Here is a 22625-nt window from a genome sequence, read left to right as displayed (position 1 = left end):
TCCAAGTCAAATCCTTCCTGCACCATCAGATTCTTACTACCAGTGCACATTGCCCTCAAAATGGCTGCTATGGAGAGGAGACGGTTGCCCAACTCTTTGCGGATTTGCAAAAAGAGTGTAGAGAATGATGCAAGGGTCCTTGTCACGGTTGATCCTGAACAGCTCCGTAACAAAGGACACTCTGATTTAAAGACTGCTCCCAGGGACACATTCGGAGAATGACATCAAGTTCCGCTGGAAGGTCATCAACTTGTTGAAAATCACTATTTAGTTGTTGATCTCCCAGCAGAGTGAGATATCCATCTGGGAATGTTTCTGGCTGGCCCGCTGCGGACTGCAGGAGTACATGCTGAGGGACGTGCTGAAGCTTGGTGTAGCCAAAGGCAAGGCTCTGTGTGGGAGGACCACAATCCAGCTGCTGCACATTGGGGAGGGGGGGGGGGGGGGGTCTGGTGGAGACACCCCTCAAACAAGGGAAGGGATATCAACCCAGGGGGGCACATGGGTTGCAAGGGTGCGTGGTATAATGATAATTTTGTGAACACCACCAAATATAATGCTAATTAATGTATGTTTAGCCATTGGAATGTCAGAAGTGTTTTAACTTTGTTGTTGTTTTGTGTATTTTTTTATTATTCTGAATAAAATTTATTTATGGAAAATATCTCTCTGCTTTTAATTCTATGTCTCTATTTATGAAGCCCAGGATCTTGTATTCTTTACCCACCAATCATTCCACATGTATAGTGCACATTTTAGAATGCTGTCATGTAGCCCACATTGTCTCTCTCCTTTCTTTCTGCCAAAATGTGTTGCTTCACACTTCTGTAAAATCTCATCTGCCACTTGTCTGCCCATTCTGGCAGACTGTCTATGTTCTTTTGCTATCCTCTCACACCGTGCACCACACATTCTGAAATTTGTTGTTGCCTGCAAGTTTAGAAATGTTGTCTCAGCAAACTGAAAATGTATATCCAAAAAATAACAATGGTCGTGACGTTGACATTCAGGATACATCACTGTCTACTGCCCTTCATTCGGATAAACGACCAATTATCAGAACACTGGTTATGCCCTTGAGCCAATTGTTTTTCATTCAAGTTGCCCCGATTGCTTTTATTGCTTGAGCTTTGATTTTTCTAAAATGTCTTTTGAAAATCTGCTTCAATACCATAGTTTGCATTCCTTTCATCAGCCTTCTTGTTTACTTATTCAGTGTAGGGTTAATTTGGAACAGTTGGTTTTGGAAACAATGGAAAATAAGTTTGTTGTTCTTGTAGCAATGGGAAATGGACAGACATCTAAAGGGAAGTGTGGAGATCAGGAGATGCTGAATGATACAATTATTGGCTGAGGGCTGTCTGCAGAAGACACAACCAGCAGGAGATAATATCTAAAATACCAGAAGAAAGGATTTGACCAAAAAATACTGGAGATGCAAGGTGACGACTGGAAAAACCTGAATTTGTGGCTTTTGAGTCCCAAAGGCTGTTGTAATACACCATTGAAAGCTATTGTTTCTTAAGCTTGTATTGAGCTTGGTTGGAGCAGTGTAGGAGGACAAGGCAGAGGACAAAGTAGGATGATGAATCCTGTGACAGCCAACAGGAAGCTCAGAGCCATTCTTGCATACGGATTGGGAGCATTCTGCAGTTCTGCATTGGTTTCCCAAATATGAAGGAGGCCACCTTGTGATCATGCTATGCGGTATGTAAAATAGTATATAAGAAACACTACTAAGTCACCATCACCTGGAATGAGTGCTTGGATTGATGTACGATCAGGTGTTGCATCTCTTACAGTAGTAAAGTAAACAGCAGTGGAAAGTGTTATGTGTTGTTGGAAATGGAAGAGTGGCCAAGAGCATGAGAGGCAATAAAACAAAAGGGCAAGGAAAAGTTGAATGATAAGGGACTATATATGCATCACATTGCTGTTGAAAATTGTGGAGGATGATCATGTTGACATCCCATTGTATCATGGGCTCACACTGAACATTCAGTCATGCAGATCAGTTACTGATCTCAATTTTTTTGCGAGACCATTCTTCCCATCTCATCTGCTGTAATTTCATTCTGCTTTTGATAAAGGACGCCACAGGATGCGGGTGAGATACTAAAAGACTAATTTGTACTTGTATTTACCAAGAAGCAGTACATAGAAGCACTGTGGAGAATACATATGCAAGGGCAATTTGAGATCATGAAGGAGGTGTTGCTGGGGCTCTTGAAGTGGTGGATAAATTCCCAGGGTGTGATGGGAACTATGCCAGGTTAAGAGAAGAGATCACATGGGTCTTGTCAAAATTTCTTGCATCTTCTCGAGCCACTGGTGAAGTCCCAGAGGACCTGTAAATAGCTGATATTGTTCCTCTGTTTATGGAGGATAGTACAGAAAATCTAGGGAATGTTAGGCTGGTGAGTCTTGCGTGAGTGGTAGGAAAGCTATGGAAAAGGATTCTTCTGGATTGGATTTACTCCCATTTGAAAGGGAATGGGGTAATTTGTAACAGTCGGCATGGCTGTGTACGTGGCAGATCACTAACCTGTTGGAGTTAGTAATGAGGATAGGGTATTGGCTGTTGTCTACATGGCTTTGGGACAGCAGAGATCGGAGGCTATGGAGGGAAGACCTCCAGACAAAATACTGGAAAACAGTAGCTAAAGTTCAATGTTGAATTAATTCATGATCCAGAGGGAGAAATACAAAATTAGATGTGTTTCAGCCTCAGAGCCATTGATCAATTCCCCAAACATTAAATAATAGCACTGCCCTTGTCAAGTTTCTCGATGGTCCTCAGCTGTGAGATGCAGGTTCAGTTAAGGTAGTTAATGAAGTAGCGCCTTGACATTGAATTCAGCAATTTTAGATAATCAGCCATTTAAGTCGTGTATCTTATTTCCATTTTTTCTCTATCTACTTTTTTAAAACTTTTTCAGTTATCTGTTTATACAGCAGACATATCTTTCCCAGATTATTTAACTAATGGCACCACCACTTGTTTTTTCCTGTTGTTCACCAGAACATAAATTATTTATTTTCCCACTTTCCTTCCCCACCCACTGTCACTCCCTACACCTTTCTACAACCTTTCTCTGATGTAAGCTCATCAGCCTGAATTGCTAACTCGTTGAGTATATCCAGGTTTTTCACTTTTTATTTCAGACTTCAGCAACTGCAGCATTGTCTTTCTGTGTTCTTCAATAGCAGCATTAATATGGCAATAATCGTAGCTGATTTTGTGGCCTATATCAATTGTACATTTATAGAAAAATAGAAACATAGAAAATATATGCAGGAGGTGGCCATTCGCCCTTCGAGCCAGCACCGCCATTCATGGCTGATCGACCCCAATTAATAACCCGTGCCTGCCTTCTCCCCATATCCCTTGATTCCACTAGCCCCTATAGTAGGAAAAGATTATTTTAAAAAGAAGGAACTCTACACCATCATAGGAAAAAAACCCTTTTTTTTTATTTTACGAGGTGCCATTATTAATTTGGTTTTCCATAAGAATATTATTGAATCCAATTAGTTTCACTTGGTCATTTTAAAATGCGTTTAATCTTAATTGGTTGAGTTGGTAATTGTACTGGCCACAATGCATATCTAAGCCTTTGATTTCCCCTAAACCAGATATGATTTATTGTCTTTTGGAGCCTACATGACTTAAGTTCCCCTTAGGATCATGCAACAGAAATGCTAGAAAAATGATATATGGAGTTTTGTATTCTATCATTTGGATCAGTGCATTTAGTTTCCAGTATACTGCATCATGCAAATTGGGTGGTGCTGAATTAGCGGCTCCGATCATTCATGATAATAACGTTAAATAGGCTGGTAGTCTTTATCTTATTGCTGAAGGTAAGGTTCAGAGCCGTTTAACTGTAACATATTATTAGCATTTCATCTATCTGGAATTTACATGATTAAAATAAATTGCTTTACATTACTTTCAAAATTAACATTGATCACAAAATTGTAGGATTCTGAAAATGTATGCAGCACCAGAAGTTTTAAACGGTGAACAGATAAGAGGACAAGGTGCAGTGATCAGATTGTGCATCATCTGATAGTTGTAGAGTCATAGTTATACAGCAGCCTAACTTGCCCCTGCCACCCAAGGTGCTCACCTGCACTAGTCCCATTTACCTGCAATTTGCTCAGATCCTTCTCAGCCTCTTATCCATGTATCTGTCCAAATGCCGTCTGCTGTCCACTTGTCCACTTCTTCTGGCAGCTCATTCCATATAATCAGCACCCTCTGCGTGGAAAGACTTGCCAGAAGGATCTTTTTCAAAATTTCTCCCCTCACCTTATCTATTACCTTTTGGTTTTAGATGCCCATTTTGGGACAAAGACACGTACTATCCTATCTTTGCCCCTTATGATTTTATAAATCTCTATCATGTCACTCTCGGCCTCCTTCACTCCAGGAAAAAACAGTTCCAGCCTATCCATTCTTTCTTTATGACTCAAGGCCTCCAGCTCCGGCAACATCCTTGTGAATCGTTTGTGTACTCTTTAACTTAATCACATCCTTCCTACAGTGTGGCAACCAGAGCTGTTCGCAATGCTCCATGTATGGCTATAATAATCTTGGACAGATATATCATGATGGAAGTTATGATAGAAATAAATATAATTGTGTGGCTTATCAATAGGATAGACGGTCAGAATGGAAATGTCAAAGACTATAGGTGCATAACTGGATAGAAGGAATGGGTGACATTTCAGTTTGAGACTAGTCTGAAGAAGGGTCTCGACCCGAAACATCACCCATTCTTTCTATCCAGAGATGCTGCCTGACCCGCTGAGTTACTCCAGCCGTTTGTGTCTATCTTCAGTGTAAACCAGCATCTTCAGTGTAATCCATCAAGTTCCTTGATGATCCCTTTTTTGGAGGTGGTAATTTGACATGGTATACATTTGAATTATGCCATGTGGCAAGGCATTAATTTAAATCAAACTATTTGAAATGGTTTCCCAAACATAAGAGATTCTCGATTTAAAAGATGGGTTTATTGAAAAGAATATGGGTCTGAGTAGTTTCGGCGATTAAGCTCGCTGAAGGGAGCAAAGCGGAATATTGGGAACTATAGTCTAACTTCGGTGGTTGATAAGATTTTATAAGAGTTGATAAGAGTCCATTATAAAGGATGAGGTTACGGAGTACTTAAAGTTCACTATAAAATAGGCCAAAGTCAGCATGGCTTTGTGAATGGGAGGTCTTGCCGGACAAATTTGCTGGAATTCTTTGAAAAAGTAAGCAGCAAGACAGACAAAGGAGAGTCAGTAGATGTTGTATACCTTGATTTTCAGAAGGCCTTTGATAAGGTGCAACATGGGAGGCTGCTGTGGGAAATGAGAGCCCATGCTATCAAAGGGCAGATACCAGCATGGATATCAGGTTGGAGGGATGGCAGAAGGCAGAGTGGCAATAAAGAGGGCCTTTTCTGGTTGGCTGCCAGTGACTAGCGGAGTTCTGTAGGACTCTGTGCTGGGGCCGCTGCACTTCACGTTGTATATTAATGATTTGGATGAGGGGCTTTGTGGCCAAGTTTGTGAATGATACGAAAATATGTGGCGGGGCAGGTAGTGTGGAGAAAGCAGGGACTCTGCAGGAAGACTTGAACACGTTGGGGGAGTTGGCAGAGAAGTGGCAGATAGAAGAATCATTTAGAGTGGTCTATTCGGCACAGGAAATCCATCTGTTTTACTGGGATGATCGGAAGGTGGATGTTGGCATGAGGAAGAGTGTCAATTTAGGATATTCAAGGCAGTTGTCTCATGAGAGAATACTTTTTGCGTTCATGTCAAGAGAATGAAAGGGTTGCATCAACCTAGCCCTTTCTTTATCCTTCTAGGTCTGAGGGGAAATAGTTAGATGTTATATAATAAATTAGATGATAATTGATCATTCAGTTTCCACTGGGTTAGCATCTGCGTGACTCAGTGGATATCACAAGGGTGGCAAGAGCTACCAAGAAATGGTGCTATAGCAGCAGGCGTTTCTGTTATTCAATCATTCAATGTTTCATGGTTGAGCTGCATCTTACCTCCATTTATCTATATTCAGTCCTTTCACCCAACAACATGGTTTTTTAATTATCCAATTAAGAAAAAACTCAATCAATTTCAACTTTAAAATTTTGATTTGCTTATCTTTGATATTTTTTGAAGGAGCATTCAGCTTTGTGCTTTCATTAAGGTGGTTGAATGTGACGTGTGCCCCCAACTGATGAGTTTATTGCTCAACTCCAAAATTTGATCTTTCAATAACTTATATTGATTACAAACAGTATTTCAGATATCTGTCCTCGCGTTGTGATTTTTCTCTGTTTATGTCTCAAATGAGATTTTTTTTTTTTTTAAATATTTGATTTGGGTTTCAAATTTCAAGCACCTTTCTTGATCGGATGCAGCTGAATCTGTGGATTTTCTATATTTTCCTTGATTTATGGTGTTCACTTTCATTTTTATCATCTGATGTGATTTACAAATGCGGCCCCTTGCTGACAGAACTTAGATTACTTTGATATGCCTTCGTTGATCTCTTCTCTCATTCATTAGGTTAACGTGACAGTGGACTACATCAGGCAAGCGAGCCCAGCTGCGGGTGGAGTCCCAGCTTTTCCTGAACGCACCTGCTCTACGGTCACAATTGGTGGAATGTGAGTAGTAAAGCTGAAGCAGATCTCTGACAACTGTTAATTCTTTATCATTGAGGGAAGATAATAAGATCCCGGGAGACTTGGCTGTTGGCGGAAGAGGGGCTGTAGAATTTGGCTCGTGTAACAGTATCCTAGCATGCAGTTAACTGGATAATATTTCTGGTTGTTTAATTTGTTTTAACTCCATGTAGTCTGGACAGTCGCCAAAAAAAGGGTTATGTTGAGCTGTTTGAGAGGATGGCCGTAGGCGCTGTTGGTTTTATTCCTACAATGCAGTCACAATTGTAAACAAAAAAAGCGTCAATAATTCTGTTTTTATAGAAAACTAATGATTTGGCATCTGCAAAGAGTAATGTGCAGTGATAGAAGTTCTACAAATATCCGTGTTGAATAAATTTGTCATGGTTTATTAATCCAGTCGGGGCTGCCATTGGATTCTTACCCAATTCTCACCCAATGACGCATTCTTACTGCAGATGTCAGACTCTGCCTCATTCACTAGAGGGAAGGCAAGACCGCTCTCCATAACTAAAGTCCTCTAATCCAAGCAGCATCATGGTGAATCTGCTCTCCATTCGCTCCAGCAGATCCTTCTTAGTGCGGTTACCAGAATGGCACACAATCCCCTCAATGCAGTCTAACCAGTGTTTTGGAAAGTTGTGTGGTGCAGCGTGGGCCATTAAGAACAACAGAACAGTACTAGATTATCAACATTTTGGACGTTTAACATTGACCAAACATTTTGCAGGACCAGCCTTTTAAATACTGTGGCTTCACGAACAGATCAGAAGCTGGATTTCTGGGTTGAGTGACTCGCCACCTGACTTGAATCCTTTCTGGTATCGGCAAGAATCACAAGTGTGGGAATGCTCATCACTGGATGTCATTGTTCACTTAATACTCCAGAGGGTCAGTGAACAGCTTGATTGCACCCTCTCCTCCTGCCCACCACTATGACCACTTAACGTCCAAAGTGCTGATTGTATATCAACTTAAAAAATGCTTTCCATCAGCCTGCATCAAACTTGAGACCATTATCATCAAATGTACAAATGCATTTGCTACAATGTTCTGCTCCAATTCCCTCATCTTCTTGACATGGAGATATTGACATTGTTTCTTCACAGCTGAGTCAAAATCCTAGAATTCCTTATCTTCACATGATGCGTGTACCTTCACATCAAAGATAGCAGTGGCTAGGAAACTGGCTTACCAATACCTTGTTAAAAACAATTCTGATTGGGCTTTAACTGCTGACTCTGCCAATTTTTTCTGCATTCTACAAGTACGTTTAAAAAATGCAATACAGGTTTCTATTGTACAAAATATAAAATGTAATATCTAGTGTTGCTGGGTTTTTCCTTTCAGAAGGTGTTGAACCGTCATTGTTGTCACAATACATCTGATGAAAGTACTTCTGCAGGTTCAGGAGTTGTAGTTCTTGGACACAGTGATTGATCACATGTGACTAAAGGGAGAAATTGAAAGTACCCTTTCCCCTTTAGGTAATTGATGTCATTGGCTGCGAGGTGTTGTTAAAGTAGCTATGGCAAGCCATTGTAATGCATTTCAAAGTTGGTACACACTGCAATCACGGTATGATTGTGGAGCGAGTGAATATTTAGGGTGGATGAGATGCTCATCAAGCTCACCAAGACTGTGGGGGAATTGTGAGGTGGACCATTGCTATAGAATATTCAGCTTGGGTGGGGACTGCTCTTATAGCTGCAGATTAAATGTGACTGGGCTAGTTATTTTTTGTCAGTCCTGTCCCTACACAGAGAATATTGATCAAAGTGGAGGAAGCAGCGGTAATGTCATTGAATTTTAAATCCCTGTGGCCACATTTAGTTTCATCTTCACAAATGGCACACCTGTATTATTTGAAAGACTTGTGCTCAGTTGCTTTCTGTAATGTGAAGCCTAGGCTGCAGACAGGCGCTGGACTGTTGTTGGCTGTGGTATCTGCAAGCAAAATTTAATTAAAGACCTTGAGAGTGAAAAGTATATGTGGTTTGGCAATAAGATTTAAATTTCTAATACTCAAGTTTTCTAAGCCAGGATGTGCTTGTTTCCCTTATTTCATTGAAAATGGATTCTACCTGGACCACTTTATGGACACAACGGCCCCTGGCCAAAGATGCGGGGCCTTGAATGTTTTGGGGTTTGTTTTATTGAGGGGAGGTAAAAATGTTAGAATAGGAAAGCTTTTCTGGCTGAGTAATCAAGCAATGGCAGGGGGAATTGGCCACAAATATTCAAAAGACTCAAAGGGCTTGACATGGTAAGGGCTGTCAGGGTGATTGAGCAAAAACAAAGAGCAGAAGGAACTCTTTCGGGGTCAGTCAGCATCTGTGGAGTGAAATGGGCAAGGGTCAAGAGCATTTAATTGTCGTATGTATCAACACAAAACAATTAAATTCTTGCCTCGTCATAACAGGCAATACTCATAAAATACAATGCACATAATAAACAAACAAAAAAAAAAATCATAAATCTGTAATTAGTGTAAAAATAACTCAAAGTCCTTAGTGACAGTCCATAGTTGATAATTGAGGTTAGTTTTCTGAAGAGCCTGATGGTTGTCGGGAAGAAAGTATTCTCGAACCTGGTGGTCACTGTTTTCAGACTTCTCTCAGGATTACACTACATGGCCTTGCCCAGACTTGAAGCGCCAAGTGATCTTCTGTGTCTTACAAATTCCATGATTCGGTCTCGAAACTGCCTTTTAACTGGAGAAACAACTCCTGAAAACTCTACTTGGCAGGGAATTTCAATAATCACCGGCATTTAAATTGTCAAAGTCTTTGAACAACTCTAAATATGTCAATTCCTAAATAAGTTTCCCAATATCACTACTTGACATCAGATGTAGAGTTACAGTAATCAATGTTCATTATTTGTATCTGTACACTAGCAGCAATTTGTAAATTTGTTTCTGTTAATAAGATTACAGTGGAAAATACTGACTTTAATTTTCGATAAACTTTATATTTGAAAATCATCAAAGTTTTTGAGAGTTAATTCATCTTGTTTAAATTGCCTTATTTTAAATACTGTTGTTTAATCATGTACAGCCTATAGTTTAGATTAAATTGACAAGCTCATAGTCTATTACAAATTATTTCCTCGTGCTCTGAATGAGAATTGAAAACAGCATTGAATTTCCATGAGTACAGAACTGACAAATAAATCACTAAGTTACATGTTAATTTGGGGCAGACAAAAATGCTGGAGAATCTCAGCGGGTGAGGCAGCGTCAATGGAGCGCAGGAATAGGTAACGTTTCGTGTCAAAACCCTTCTTCAGACTGATGGGGGTGGGGGGTGGTGGGGTGGGGCAGATAGAAGAAAGGAAGAGTCGGAGACAGTAGGCTGTGGGAGAGCTGGGAAGGGGATAGGAAGGAGGGAGAAAGCAATTGGAGACCTGAAATTGGAGAAGTCGATGTTCATACCGCTGGGGTGTAACCTGCCCAAACGAAATATGAGGTGCTGGTCCTCCAATTTGCGGTGGGACTCACTCTGGCCAAGGAGGAAGACCAGGACAGAAAGGTCGGATTCGGAATGGGAGGGGAGAGTTGAAGTGCTGGGCCACCGGGAGATCAGGTTGGTTAGGCGAAGCGATCGCCAAGCCAATGCTTGGTCTCATCGATGTAGAGCAACTGACACCTAGAGCAGCGGATGCAATAGATGAGGTTGGAGGAGGTGCAGATGAACCTCTGCCGCACCCGGAAAGACTGCTTGAGTTCTTGGATGGAGTCAAGGGGGGAGGTAAATCGACAAGTGTAGCATTTCCTGTGGTTGCAAGGGAAAGTACTGGGGAGGGGTGCTTTGGGTGAGAAGGGACAAATTGACCAGGGAGTGACAGAGGGAGTAGTCTCTGCAGCAAGCGGAAAGGGAGAAGATGGGAAGATGTGGCCACTGGTGGGATTCTGTTGGAGGTGGCGAAAATGTCAGATTATTTGGGGTCGATAGTGTTTATTTGGGGTAGATAGTGTTAATTTGGGGTGGACTTTAAAATTCTGTGTTGGGAGGGATTTGTCTCCCAACATTACCTTTAAGTTAACTTCATTAACTTTATTTCCCATTATGCTTCTCCAATATACAAGGCTCTTGGGTTAACCATACTACAAACTTGCTCAGTTTTCTTATTTTCTAGAAATCCTTGTATCTCTGTGGGTAACTAACTGTTTAACAGAAATATTGAGTCCATATTTTTATTCAATGTTTGCAATTGATAGAGCTGTTTGAAATAATTGAGAAAATGCGCAGATATATCAAATAATATTTTAAGAAAAACTGTGCAGCTGATGGCAATACATTTAATAGTTGGAAGGACGTGGTTGATTATTCATCATCCTCGCTACTGAGTTACTGTGGTAGGAAATTGGTGGAAGTAAACAGGTATTTGGTCAAGCTAAATTAGACTAAATTGTAAAGGTGCTTGTGACTGTGACCAAGTCTGAGCAGCATTGAATTTCAAGGCAGATAAAGCTGCATAAGGATATCATCTGTTTCACTTTCATTCATACTTACGGTACATGTGTTTTCAGCATATTTTCTGAAAGGTTTTGTCCTTTAATTCAAATGTTAATGTTGAAATTGGAGGAAGCATCCACCAGCTTTTTTTTTGTTATTTGTTTACCCTCATCCTTTTAACTTCCACCTTGCTCCTTTAAAATATTAGTCAATGTGGACTCTATACATTAGACTGGGAGGTATGGGACCTGTCACTAAATGTGAACTATAGCCTTTGATTAATTGCTGTCAGTTTGCAGAGTATGGTGCAAAATGTAAACAGAAGTCCCAGAGTCGAGAACCACTTAAATAAAACTTACAACCAATTAAATAAGAAACAGACATTTACCAATAACTGTGCGATCCACAATAAGCCAATAAAAGCACTTGATTCTGCTTACAATTTATAGATATTTCTACATTTCTATCTTTTTTCTGGTTAGAAATGATTTCCTCTTTCGGTAACTGTTATAGATTTGCTGGCCTGTGCATGTCAATCACAATGACAGCAACGAACACAAGATTGTAAGTGAACTTGACATTGCTGATTCCCTGTCATGCTTCTTCAACAGATGGTGATCTTATTCTGCATGTTTTATTTTCATATTAACTGGGATTCATTTTTTTCTGTTCGAGTTTGATATATCATTTAGGTTTGGCTGTTATCCTTTTGAGTTCATGAAAAAAATTGAAGGATGCTTTAGGTATCTATTTGTACCAGACAAAAATTACAAAATAGCTTTCCGAATAAAAAAGCGGAGAGTTTGTGGCACTGAAGCATTTTTCTCTATTTATATCTTGCTAATGAGCAATACATTGTCACCATTGATAAGCTAGCTGTCAGGACCTGAAATAGAAAGATGATTTTTGTTTTTGGTGTAAAATAGTCCCAGAGGATTATTCATCTTTGAACCATGAACTCATCATTCTATTTCAGGTGCAGAACGTGTGCTTTCAATATTCTATTAGGTTGTCAGGAACTGAGAGTATTTGCTTTCAAGCTTGGTGAATTTTATAAAGATTGAGTTACTTTCAAGACTACCAAAGACCATGAGTTGCTGGATGTAATTCTCCAGAGGAATTAAGATGTGGACATTTACTTGGCATGTGACAAACTAGGCCAGTTGTGAATGCTCAATGAAAACAAACTTGAAAGCAATTTCAGAATTTTGCTTATGTCATAAACTTCTTGTCTGATTATGACTGAAATCAGTGAGTCTTGAATTTAAGAGGCCAAATTGAACAACCCAGAATCATGGATCAAGAACAGAATATTTATCATAATATATATCATATCATATACCTATTAAAGTCTGATCTTGGATGTGTGAGTGTTTATTTGTGTGTGTGTGTTTGTTAGTGTATAATCATATCTTCTCGAAAAAAACGATGCGCTAACGGTAATATTTTTACATATTCCAGTAGCAATTTTTTTCCGTTGTCGTAAATTGCCTCATCTGAAAAATTCATACTTTATTTCTCAAGTTATTAATGAAAATGTTCAAAAATCTGATGAGACTTTGAAAAAAAACCTGCTGTCTTCTTGCTCGCATTGCGAGTGGCGTGTGTGTCCTCCCCCCCCCTCTCTGATCACTCCCCCCCCCCCCCCCCCCCCCGTCCTCGGCCCTGTAGCCGGGAGACGCCAACCGGGAGCGAAGGTGTATTGCGTTTGGGAACCAGCCCTCCCCTGGGACGTGTGCTTTGGGGGAGCAGACCCAACGGGTCTGCACTTGGTTTAGTAACTATTAAAAGTCTGATCTTGGATGTGGATGTGTTTGTTCGTGTGTGTGTGTGTGTGTTTGTTTGTTTGTGTATTATCATTTCATGCTTTATTTCTCAAGTTATTACAAATGTTCAAAAAGTTCAAAAATCTGACAAAACTTTGAATTTAAAATGGACTGTCTTTCGCTGATATGTCACAATGGGTCTGCTGCGCATGCCGTCTTCCTCGCGCTGCGAGTGACGTCACTCTCCCTCCTTCCCCCCCCCCCCCCCCCCGTTATTCAAAAGACGCAGCCGGAGCTGAAGTTGGGCCCTGCACTGGAACTCGCAATCCTTTGGTTGACGCCTGCCTTGCCCGCTCTCGCCCGTCCGGCCCAGGCACGGAAATTACTATCAAAACATGGGGGATGGGGGGGCTGGGGGAACATAATTTCTTGGCGGCCATGCGCGCATGCGAATGCTTACACACACACACACGTGGTGCTTCGGAAGCTTCAGCCGTGGGCCCTGTGGACGGTAATTTTAGCTCAATCCAACGCTAAATCCAGCTCAACTCTGGTTAACCTACAGCCCTGCCTGGACTGACGGGACACCAGTCCGGAGCTAGTTCTGCTTCTCCGCGCTGGCTGTAAACCTGGGCCGTCGTTCCCATAAGTCCAGGCAGGGCTGTAGGTTAACCTAGCGGGACAGGCAGAGTTGAGCTAGATTTAGCGCTGCTTCTCTGCGCTGGCTGTGGCCCTGGGGGCACTGCTCCCATCTGACTCCCGACGTCTCTGGCCACCCACGAGTGTGGGGGGGCGAGGAGACACTCGGGTGGGGACAGGGATGGTCCAGTGGCGGTTCGGCAGTGATTGCGGTGCCAGAGACCCGGGATTGATCCTGGCTGCGGATGAGGCGCAGGTCTGTGTCCAGGGCTGCCGAGAGTGTTTTTCACTTGTGACCCTATGACCTGGGCATGCAATTCAAGCTCCGCTTTATGATTTTTGCTCCACGGAGGTCTCCCTCCTCCAATCACGGCACTCTATCCTTAGCCCACCCCCCTACTTCCGCCTCTGACCAACACCTCCCTCCTCCAATCATTGCACTGAATTATCATCTCCCCCTCTCCCCCCCTCCTCTCTACCCCCTCCCTCTCCCTCTCTAGCCACTCCCCCTCCCTCTCTACCCCCTCTCCCTCTCTAACCGCACCTGCGCAGTTGGGGGCAATGTGTGAGTGGATCGGGCGGGGGATGGGGGAACAGGATAAAATTAATAATATTAATATAATATCAAGGGGGGGGGGGGGGGTTAGTGTGTGTGTGTGATTCTGCAGGCCGCCCCACCCACAACCGTGCGTTGAGAGGACGGAACCCAACGTGTCCCACTTGGTCGTCTCTTAAAGTTTATCTCCACGGCCTCATCTGCAAAATATCTTTAAATTCCAGCAGAAGAATAATTTTTGAGCCTGTAGATTAATTGGCTGGCCAAGGCAGAACTAATCCTCTGCTGCCTAAATCGAAGATTACATTTCAGCACAGGAGGGTATTAGACAATAGACGTTAGGTGCAGGAACAGGCCATTTGGCCCTTCAAGCCAGCACAGCCATTCATTGTGATGATGCCTGATCATATTGTAGGTAATAGATTTCAGGTAACAACATTCAATTAGCGGGTATTGTGTTCAAGGGTTGAAATGAAAAGCGTGTAACTGTTCAGCAGAGCAATATATCAAACTCAACTCTGGTCTATTGTAAACAGGCTTCCAGAGTTGCATAAGTAATGAAGGACACATTAAAGTTCAAAGAACCTTCGGGGTTTCGACCTGAAACGTGACCCATTTGTTCTGTCCAGAGATGCTGCCAGTCCCGTTTAATTACTCCAACATTTTGTGTCCAATGCATAAAAGTATTGGATTGATTTAAATGGGTGTGGAGTAGGGATGTTCTTTAGATGGAGGTTTTTTAGTCCTATATAAATGCCTAAATTGTGTAAAATTATTAGTGGAAAGGGTGGGGATTTTGAGAGGTCTGGTATCGTGATTCTGTCTGACATGTTTTAATTACAATGTGCATATAGATCTGGTTTACTGCAGCAAAAGAAATAGACACTAGTGAACAGCCACAGCAATTAATTTTATTTAAGCTCAGATCACAGAAACAACAGGAACTGTACCTGCTTCAGAAAAGAATTACTTTTCTTGGCAGACAATGCTGAGGTTCCAAGTCGGACCTCTTCCAAGTACTGATTGCGCCTGGAAAATAATACTCCTACACTGAATAGATAACTGCAGTGACGTGTGTCGAACAAGCAAATGATGAGAATGCTGCATTGTTAAAAGAGCATTTTTTATGTCTACCAAGAGGTGTAGCATCATTTGGGGGTGGAATTGATATATCCATTTGTTTGTGTGCATCTAAGAGTGAAATGGAGAGCAAAACTGCATGTGGTATTAGATAATCTTAGTGATTCTCAGTGTTCTGCCCCATTATAGATCGGTTTTATGATGTTGGTTTCTGACCAATAAAATCTCACACAGCTTTATCACAGCAGAAAGAAGGGTATTCACTCGACAGTTTCTGCTAAGCAATTTGATGAATTGATTTCACACTTAGTAAGGAGCAAGCAATATTACTCCATTTGAAAATAATTAGTGAGATTAACTGAGGGGAATGTTGAAATGGTCACTTTTATTGTGAAATTTGTGGAAAATATTGTGTTAATTATGTAAATTTGCCCAGGAATACAAGCCTTGCAAATCAAAGCGTTGCAGTTTTCTCCTTTTGAATAAATTATCTCTTGGCTGCTTGTACTTTGCTTATGCCAAAATTGGCTGTTAATCTTGAAGACTCATCACCTTTGAAATGCATAAAGAACTGTTGGTACTTTCTTTTTTCCGATCTCAACTTGTATTGGAAAATTACAAAATTTATAAAAGTATAAAATTTAATAAAATTACAAAATACATTGAATCATGAACTAGGTGCTTACTTTCTGAGGTCTTACAACCCATTCACCAATTATGCTACATCGCAGGTTCCATACATTAGATTTAAATTAACTTTTTCATGAAGGACTATGACATAAAATGATAACATTGCTGAATGCCTTTGTATTTGTGCTTTTGGTTATGAATGCCTTGGACCTCCTTTGACACCACTTTCAGGGAACTATACTTGTACTCTTAGTTCCCCCTGAACTGCCAAAGGCCTTGCCTTTCACAGCCCCTTTTGACTTCCCAAAATGCTATACATCGCAGTTATCTGGATCAAATTCTATAAGCCATTCTTTGCTCATCTTCCCAGCTGATCAAAAGAACTGCAATTTTTTATAACAATTTTCACTATCTACGAAACCACCTACTTTAGTGGCATATGTAAACTTATTAATCATTCATAGTCATAGAATGATACAGTGTGGAAACAGGCACTACGGCCCAACTTGCGCACACCGGCCAACAATGTCCGAGCTACACTATTCCCATTTGCCTGTGATTGGTCTATATCCCTACAAACCTGTCCTATCCATGTACCTGTCTAACTGTCTCTTAAACGATGGGATAGTCCCAGCCTCAACTACCTTCTCTGGCAGCTTGTTCCATACACCCACCACCCTTTGTGTGAAGAAGTTACCCCTTGGAGTACTATTAAATCTTTTCCCCTTCACCTTGAACCTACATCCTCTGGTCCTCGATTCCCCTACTCTGAGCAAGGGACTACAAACCTACTGACTCCCATAGCTATCTAGACTGCACCACTTCCCACCCTGCTTCCTGTAAAGACTCTATCCCCTACTCCCAATTCCTCCATCTACACTGCACCTGCGCCCAGGACGAGGTTTTCCATACTAGATCATCCAAGATGTCCTCATTCTTTAGGATACGGGGGTTCCCATCTTCCATTATAGATGAGGCTCTCACTAGGGTCTCCTCCATATCCCATAGCTCTGCTCTTGCTCTCCCTCCCCCATCTCTACATCGGTGAGACCAAGCGCAGGCCCGCTGATCGTTTCACTGAACACATCCGGTCAGTCTGCCTTAACCTACCTGTTCTCTCGGTTGCTCAGAACTTTAATTCCCCCTCCCGTTCACAATCTGACCTTTCTGTCCTGGGCGGCCTCCATTGGCAGAGTGAGGCCCAGTGCAAATTGGAGGAACAGCACCTCATATTTCGCTTGGGTAGCTTACACCCCAGCGTTATGAACATTGACTTATCTAACTTCAAATTGCTTTCCCTTTCTCTTCATCGCCTCCCCCTTCTAGTTCTCCCACCAGTCTTACTGTCTCCGACTACATTCTATCTCTGTTCCGCCCACTCCCCTGACATCAGTTTGAAGAAGGGTCTCTTCCTGAAACGTCACCCTTTCCTTCGCTCTAGAGATGCTGCTTGTTCCGCTGAGTTACTCCAGCAGTTTATTCTGACTGATGATGGGCAAAATGCCAAAAGCCTTTTCGACCACCTGATCTACCTGTGACTCGACCTTCAAGGAACCATGCACCTGTACTCCTAGATCCCTCCATTCTACAACACTACCCAGAGGCCCACCATTTACTGTGCAGGTCCCGCCCTTGTTTGACGTCCCAAAATGCAACACCTCGCATTTCTCTGCATTAAATTCCATCAACCATTTCACTGCCCATCTGGCCAATCGATCCATTCCTTGTACATTCTCATCTAAATGTTCATAAAAGCCACAGATGGGCCCCAAACCAATCCCTGATGCACACCACTTGTCATAGGCCTCCAGTTTGAAAATTGTCCTTTAACAACCCTCTGCTTCCTTCCATGAAGCCAATTCTGTATCCATGATGTCGTGTTAGATACATGCGCATGGTATGTTGTGCACGACTCAACCTCTGAAGGCTCTTGATTACTTATATCATAATTATTGCTGGCTTAGTAAACAATCACCACTTTAATTGCCCAAAATAATAACCATTTATTTTGCAGGATGTTAAACAATCATTCTGCTAATTGGTTTAATTCTTGAAATGTGTGCACTGATGGATGAGATCTAATGGAATGAGGATGAGGTCTGAGTGCAGTGAGATATTGATAGGTTGCTGCAAGAGCTCTAAGTGGTGCAAGATTTACAGTTTAAAAGGTTTTTTAAAACACTTGCTCTTTCTGCATTCGAGATGTTTCCCACACATACGCAAGATGCATTTTGGTGACCATATAGTTCTTTAAGTGATGTTGGAGAAGGAAGAAGTAATAGAGAGAGAATGAGAAAGAACAGAATGTTTTGTAACATCTGCTGTTGGGTATGTTTTAAGCCTGTACAGCATCTGTGGGCAATTGCAGAGCAGGTCCAATTACAGTAATTTTGTTGCAGTAATGATGAAAGCCTGCTGAGTTTTAAACCCTTGTTTGTACATTCCCCAGCTCAATTTTCTCTTATTATTTAAGATGGTTGTCTCTTCTGAATTCCGTCCAAAAAAAAAATCATTGATTTGATAATATCTGCAGGAAAAAGATATACAAGATGAAGCTGAAGCTTCTGAGTGACAGTGCACAAAGAAACCACACCATGTTTGTTGAAATACAACAAATATAAGTTTCTATATTCATATTTTATACTTTGATTTTAAAGCTTACTTTCTGAGGTCTTAAAACCCAGTTTCACCAATGATGGTATTTATTACAGGTCACGTCCTTTCTGATTTATATTTTTCATTAAAAATTAAAAACACATCCCTCATCCCTCGTCAGGCTCACAACATTAGTCAATACTCTGCAGCCTGATCGAAACTTGCATCTTAAGGTGACCTCTGCAATAAGGGCAAGGAGTGCAGGGAGTGATTTGCATTCTGCATGATCTGCCTCGCAGTTTTCCAGAAAACTAAGCTGTTTCATCTGTGCGGGTTAGAAACTGCAAAGTGAAAAAAATGTTTATTTACTGTATTACATATCAATATCATGAGTATTTTTTTTTTTTAATTCTGAAACTCAGAATTTTTGTCAGTGATTTGTGAGGACAGATTTCCATTACCGAATTGCTGTAACACTGGGATCACCTGTTTACCTGTCACCCTTGAGCAGCAGCTTGATTTCAAAAATTTCATCCTTTTATTTTCAAACCTCTTCTTTATATTTTAATCTACTTCAGTACTGTAATAATTCAGTACATCTATGCTGCTCCAGTTCTGGACTCTTGAGTATCTCTCAGTTTAATTGCTTTACAATTGGCCACCTTGCGTTTAGCTGCCAAGGAATATCTAGTGGCGGGCCGAGCCACTTTGGTCTCGAATCATCGCTCGCCAGCTCGAGCACTCGTGTGGACTTGCGTGATCTGGGCCGACAATCAGCGCCGACCTGGATGGACAGCTGGCGGGGTGCAGCGGACAACGGAGCTAGTCCTCACTTCGCAGTCAACACATTAACTCACACACCTTGCCCTTTTGTACTCATTGTTGAGCTGTATCGTTTAAATATTAAACTGAGTGTTTATACAACACTTGAGCCTCTTCAGTGGAGACCCTGACGATCCAAAACAGCCTCTTTTGGATTTCATCATGTCTGGAGGAGACAACCCAGATCAGCAGTTTCACTCAAACTGCCCACCTTCTGGATATCACGGCCCCAAGTGTGGTTTGACCAAGCTGAAGCCCAATTCTACATCCATCAGATAACTGCGGATATTACCAACTACTACTACGTGGTCGGTGCGCTGGACCAGGAAACCTCCGGGCGCCTCATTGATTCCCTTCGCCAGCCACCAGCCGACAACAAGTACGAAGCGATCAAGATGCTCCTCAACAACACATTCGGTCTCAGCTGCCGCGACAGGGCGGCAAAACTACCGCATATGGATGGCCTAGGTGCCTGCAAACCGTCCGTGCTCATGAACAAAATGCTCGCGCTGATGGTTGAAGGATTTTCATCTTCTCGAAGCAAGCACAACTTAGTTATTAATCTTATTACAACAGTGGTTTTAGTTCGTATCGTGCATACCAATCCCTTAAAATCAGGCCTCCGTAACAATGACATGGTCGAAGGATCGACCTTCTCCATCATCTCTCCAAACTAATCTAAAAAACTATACTACTGCGCAAGCATCTAAGCTCCAAACACACCCAGCGAGAGGATGAAGAGATGCTCGCCTACAGCACCGCCATCTCAGGCCTGCTGTTGGAGGATGTGAGATTCTGGCCCGCTGACACCACACTCCTCTGCAACATTTCTACGGGACAGCCAAGACCCATCATCCTGGCTGCCTGGCGCCGCTGGATTTTCTACATAGTTCACGTCCTAGCTCACCCTTCCATCCAGACAACAAAGGCACTGATGGAAGCCAAGTTTGTGTGGCGCGGGTTGTGCCTAGACCGTGCATCCCCTGTCAAACCTCCAAGATTCAGCATCACATCAAGGCGCCGATGCAGAACTTTGCCTTCGACCACGTCAAAATCGTTGGACCGCTGCCCCCATCCAGAGGTGTCACCCACCACTTCACCATCGTGGACAGATTCACGAGATGGCCGGAAGCCGTTCCACCCTCGGATAAATTCATGAAACTTGATAAATTATTGGTTATGCCTCATCTGGAGCCCTTATCACCACACTGGGAAGGACGTGATTGCACTGGAGGGTATGCAGAAGAGATTTACCAGGACATTGCCTGGAATGGGAAGTTTCAGTATGAAGAGAGGTTGGATAGGGTTTGATTAATTATCCTGGAAGAGAAGAGGCAGTGGTGGTGATGGGGGGAGACCAGATGGAGTGATATAACATCACGAATTGTATCAATAGAGTAGATAGTGAAGTCAAATCTCTAAAACCATAGAGTTTAGGATTAAAATGAGGAGTAAGGAGTTACAGTGTAATATTTTCACCTTGTGGCAATCTGGAAAGCACTGCCTGGGACATTGGTGGAGGTCGTACTCTTACAGTATTTACGAACTATGTTTCAGACCAGTTTGCCATTTACACCAGGATGCAATGAAATTCTTTGTTTGCATGAAGCACACAGTAAACAATATATGGTGATGATAGATGCCACAATAAGTACAACTACAAATGTCATCCGCATGAGCATTGGAATTGCCAAAGCATTGTAGGCTATGGACTATGTGCTGGTAAAAGCATTAGTATAGATGAGTTCCCTTGGACATGGTGCTCCCAAACGGTCAGTTATCATGTTGCGTGTCTGTATGACAGCATTGCCATTTCCATTTATGGGCGACTGGGTGGCTAATTGTTATGCTTTTATACTTGTTTGAATTGATTTGCAAAAAAAAGTGGCAAATGGAATTCATTCTGGAGAAAATGAATCATGGTATGTACTGAGAAGACCATAAACCAGGCAAGGAAAATTGCATTAAGTGGTAGGTAGTATATTGAAAAGTGCAGAAGAATAGAAGACCATGGCTAGAATGGTTCAAAGCCAAGTGTAAACTGGGTTATAAGGGAAAGCGAATTACAAAGGCAAAGTACTGTGGTAAGAGTAGAAAATGCTGGACAGATCAGGTCAACACTCTTCTATGTGGAGAAACATTGTATATTTCAGATCAATATCTGATAACAACCCAAAGTGTTAACTTGTTTCTCTCTTTGCAGAGGCTGTCCCACCAATTGAGCATTTCTGAGATGTAATGTTTTTCTTTTAGGCTGACAGCATCTGCAGTTTGATGTTCAGTATAAGCCTGCTAGACTTTGCTGGAACTGTATAAGGTTCTGACAATTTTATTTTTGGCTCAGTTCAAGGATTTTTTAGTGTTTTGCAAAGCTGTTTAATGTGTTTTAGAAATATTTGATTGAATATCAACTTTTGGTCTCTAAAGTGCAATTTAATTGGAATACCATCAAATTTTATTTCATTCTTATTTTGCGCTCCAGAACCTTTTACCTACAAACATGCTTCTGTAGTAATAAATATTTAATGCATGTAAATAATAAAATACTTTTAGATTTAAATACAAAAATCCCGATTAAAGTCCTAATTTCTAAATTTAAGGTCAAGTTTTTGAAAATCCATTGCAGTTATAAAAGGGGCATGCATCTTTAATGAGATTGTACACATTGAAGTTCTTTATTTGTAGTCGTTGATGACGCATTTCTAAGATAATGTTCCTCATTTACACTAGCTGCTAAAAGATGAATTTTGCTGCCCTTTCTCGAAACTGGTGCTCTAGCATCTGATTTCTAGTGTATGGAATGAGCATAGGATTTATTGTGCATTTTTGCTTGCAAAATAGTTAGTCCAGACCCGTGCCTTTTCTTGTATACAAAATGGTGCTGGTATATGTATGAATTAAAAACTGAGCCACATCAACATTTTTGTTTTCCCCATCAATATACTGTTTTGATTTTGTGACCAAACAATGTCTAATTTAATAAACTAATAACTAAAAAGTATAAGGTAGACAAGAATGTTGGAGAAACTCAGCGGGTGAGGCAGCTTCTATGGAGCGAAGGAAATGGGCAAAGTTTCGGGCCGAAACCCTGGAAGGGTTCCTCCAGCATTTCTCCAGCAGTTTCTCCAGCATATTTGTCTACCTTCTATTTCCCAGCATCTGCAGTTCCTTCTTAAACTAAAAAATATAAATTCGGTTTGAAATTTTAAAAGTGGGAAAATCTGGTGTTTAACTTTTATGAGGTGCCAGTACGCTGTAGCAGCGCATGCTGGTCCAAACTCTGATCTTCAAAAATCATGAAAAAAAGCTTATTTCCTTGAAATTGCAATGAATATTCATGCTCATCAAAGCACCTTGTTATTGCCTGATTGTTAGAAAACACTGA

At 41.5% G+C, this 22625-nt stretch overlaps 1 protein-coding gene across 1 annotated transcript in view; it reads left to right on the top strand.

The window, feature by feature from the left end:
• The window catches only part of snd1 (staphylococcal nuclease and tudor domain containing 1), a 736770-nt gene that overhangs the window by 151331 nt on the left and 562814 nt on the right, over positions 1 to 22625 (top strand). Inside the window, exon 12 of the mRNA XM_055653291.1 lies at positions 6574 to 6674. Within this exon, the coding sequence (XP_055509266.1) occupies positions 6574 to 6674 (101 nt within the window). The remainder of the gene's footprint in view (positions 1 to 6573; positions 6675 to 22625) is intronic.

This window comes from Leucoraja erinacea, chromosome 22, assembly GCF_028641065.1.
Source record: "Leucoraja erinacea ecotype New England chromosome 22, Leri_hhj_1, whole genome shotgun sequence".
Lineage (NCBI taxonomy): Eukaryota > Metazoa > Chordata > Chondrichthyes > Rajiformes > Rajidae > Leucoraja > Leucoraja erinaceus.
The sequence above is the reverse complement of the archived record's forward strand: the minus strand, read 5'-3'. Positions and strand labels throughout refer to the sequence as shown.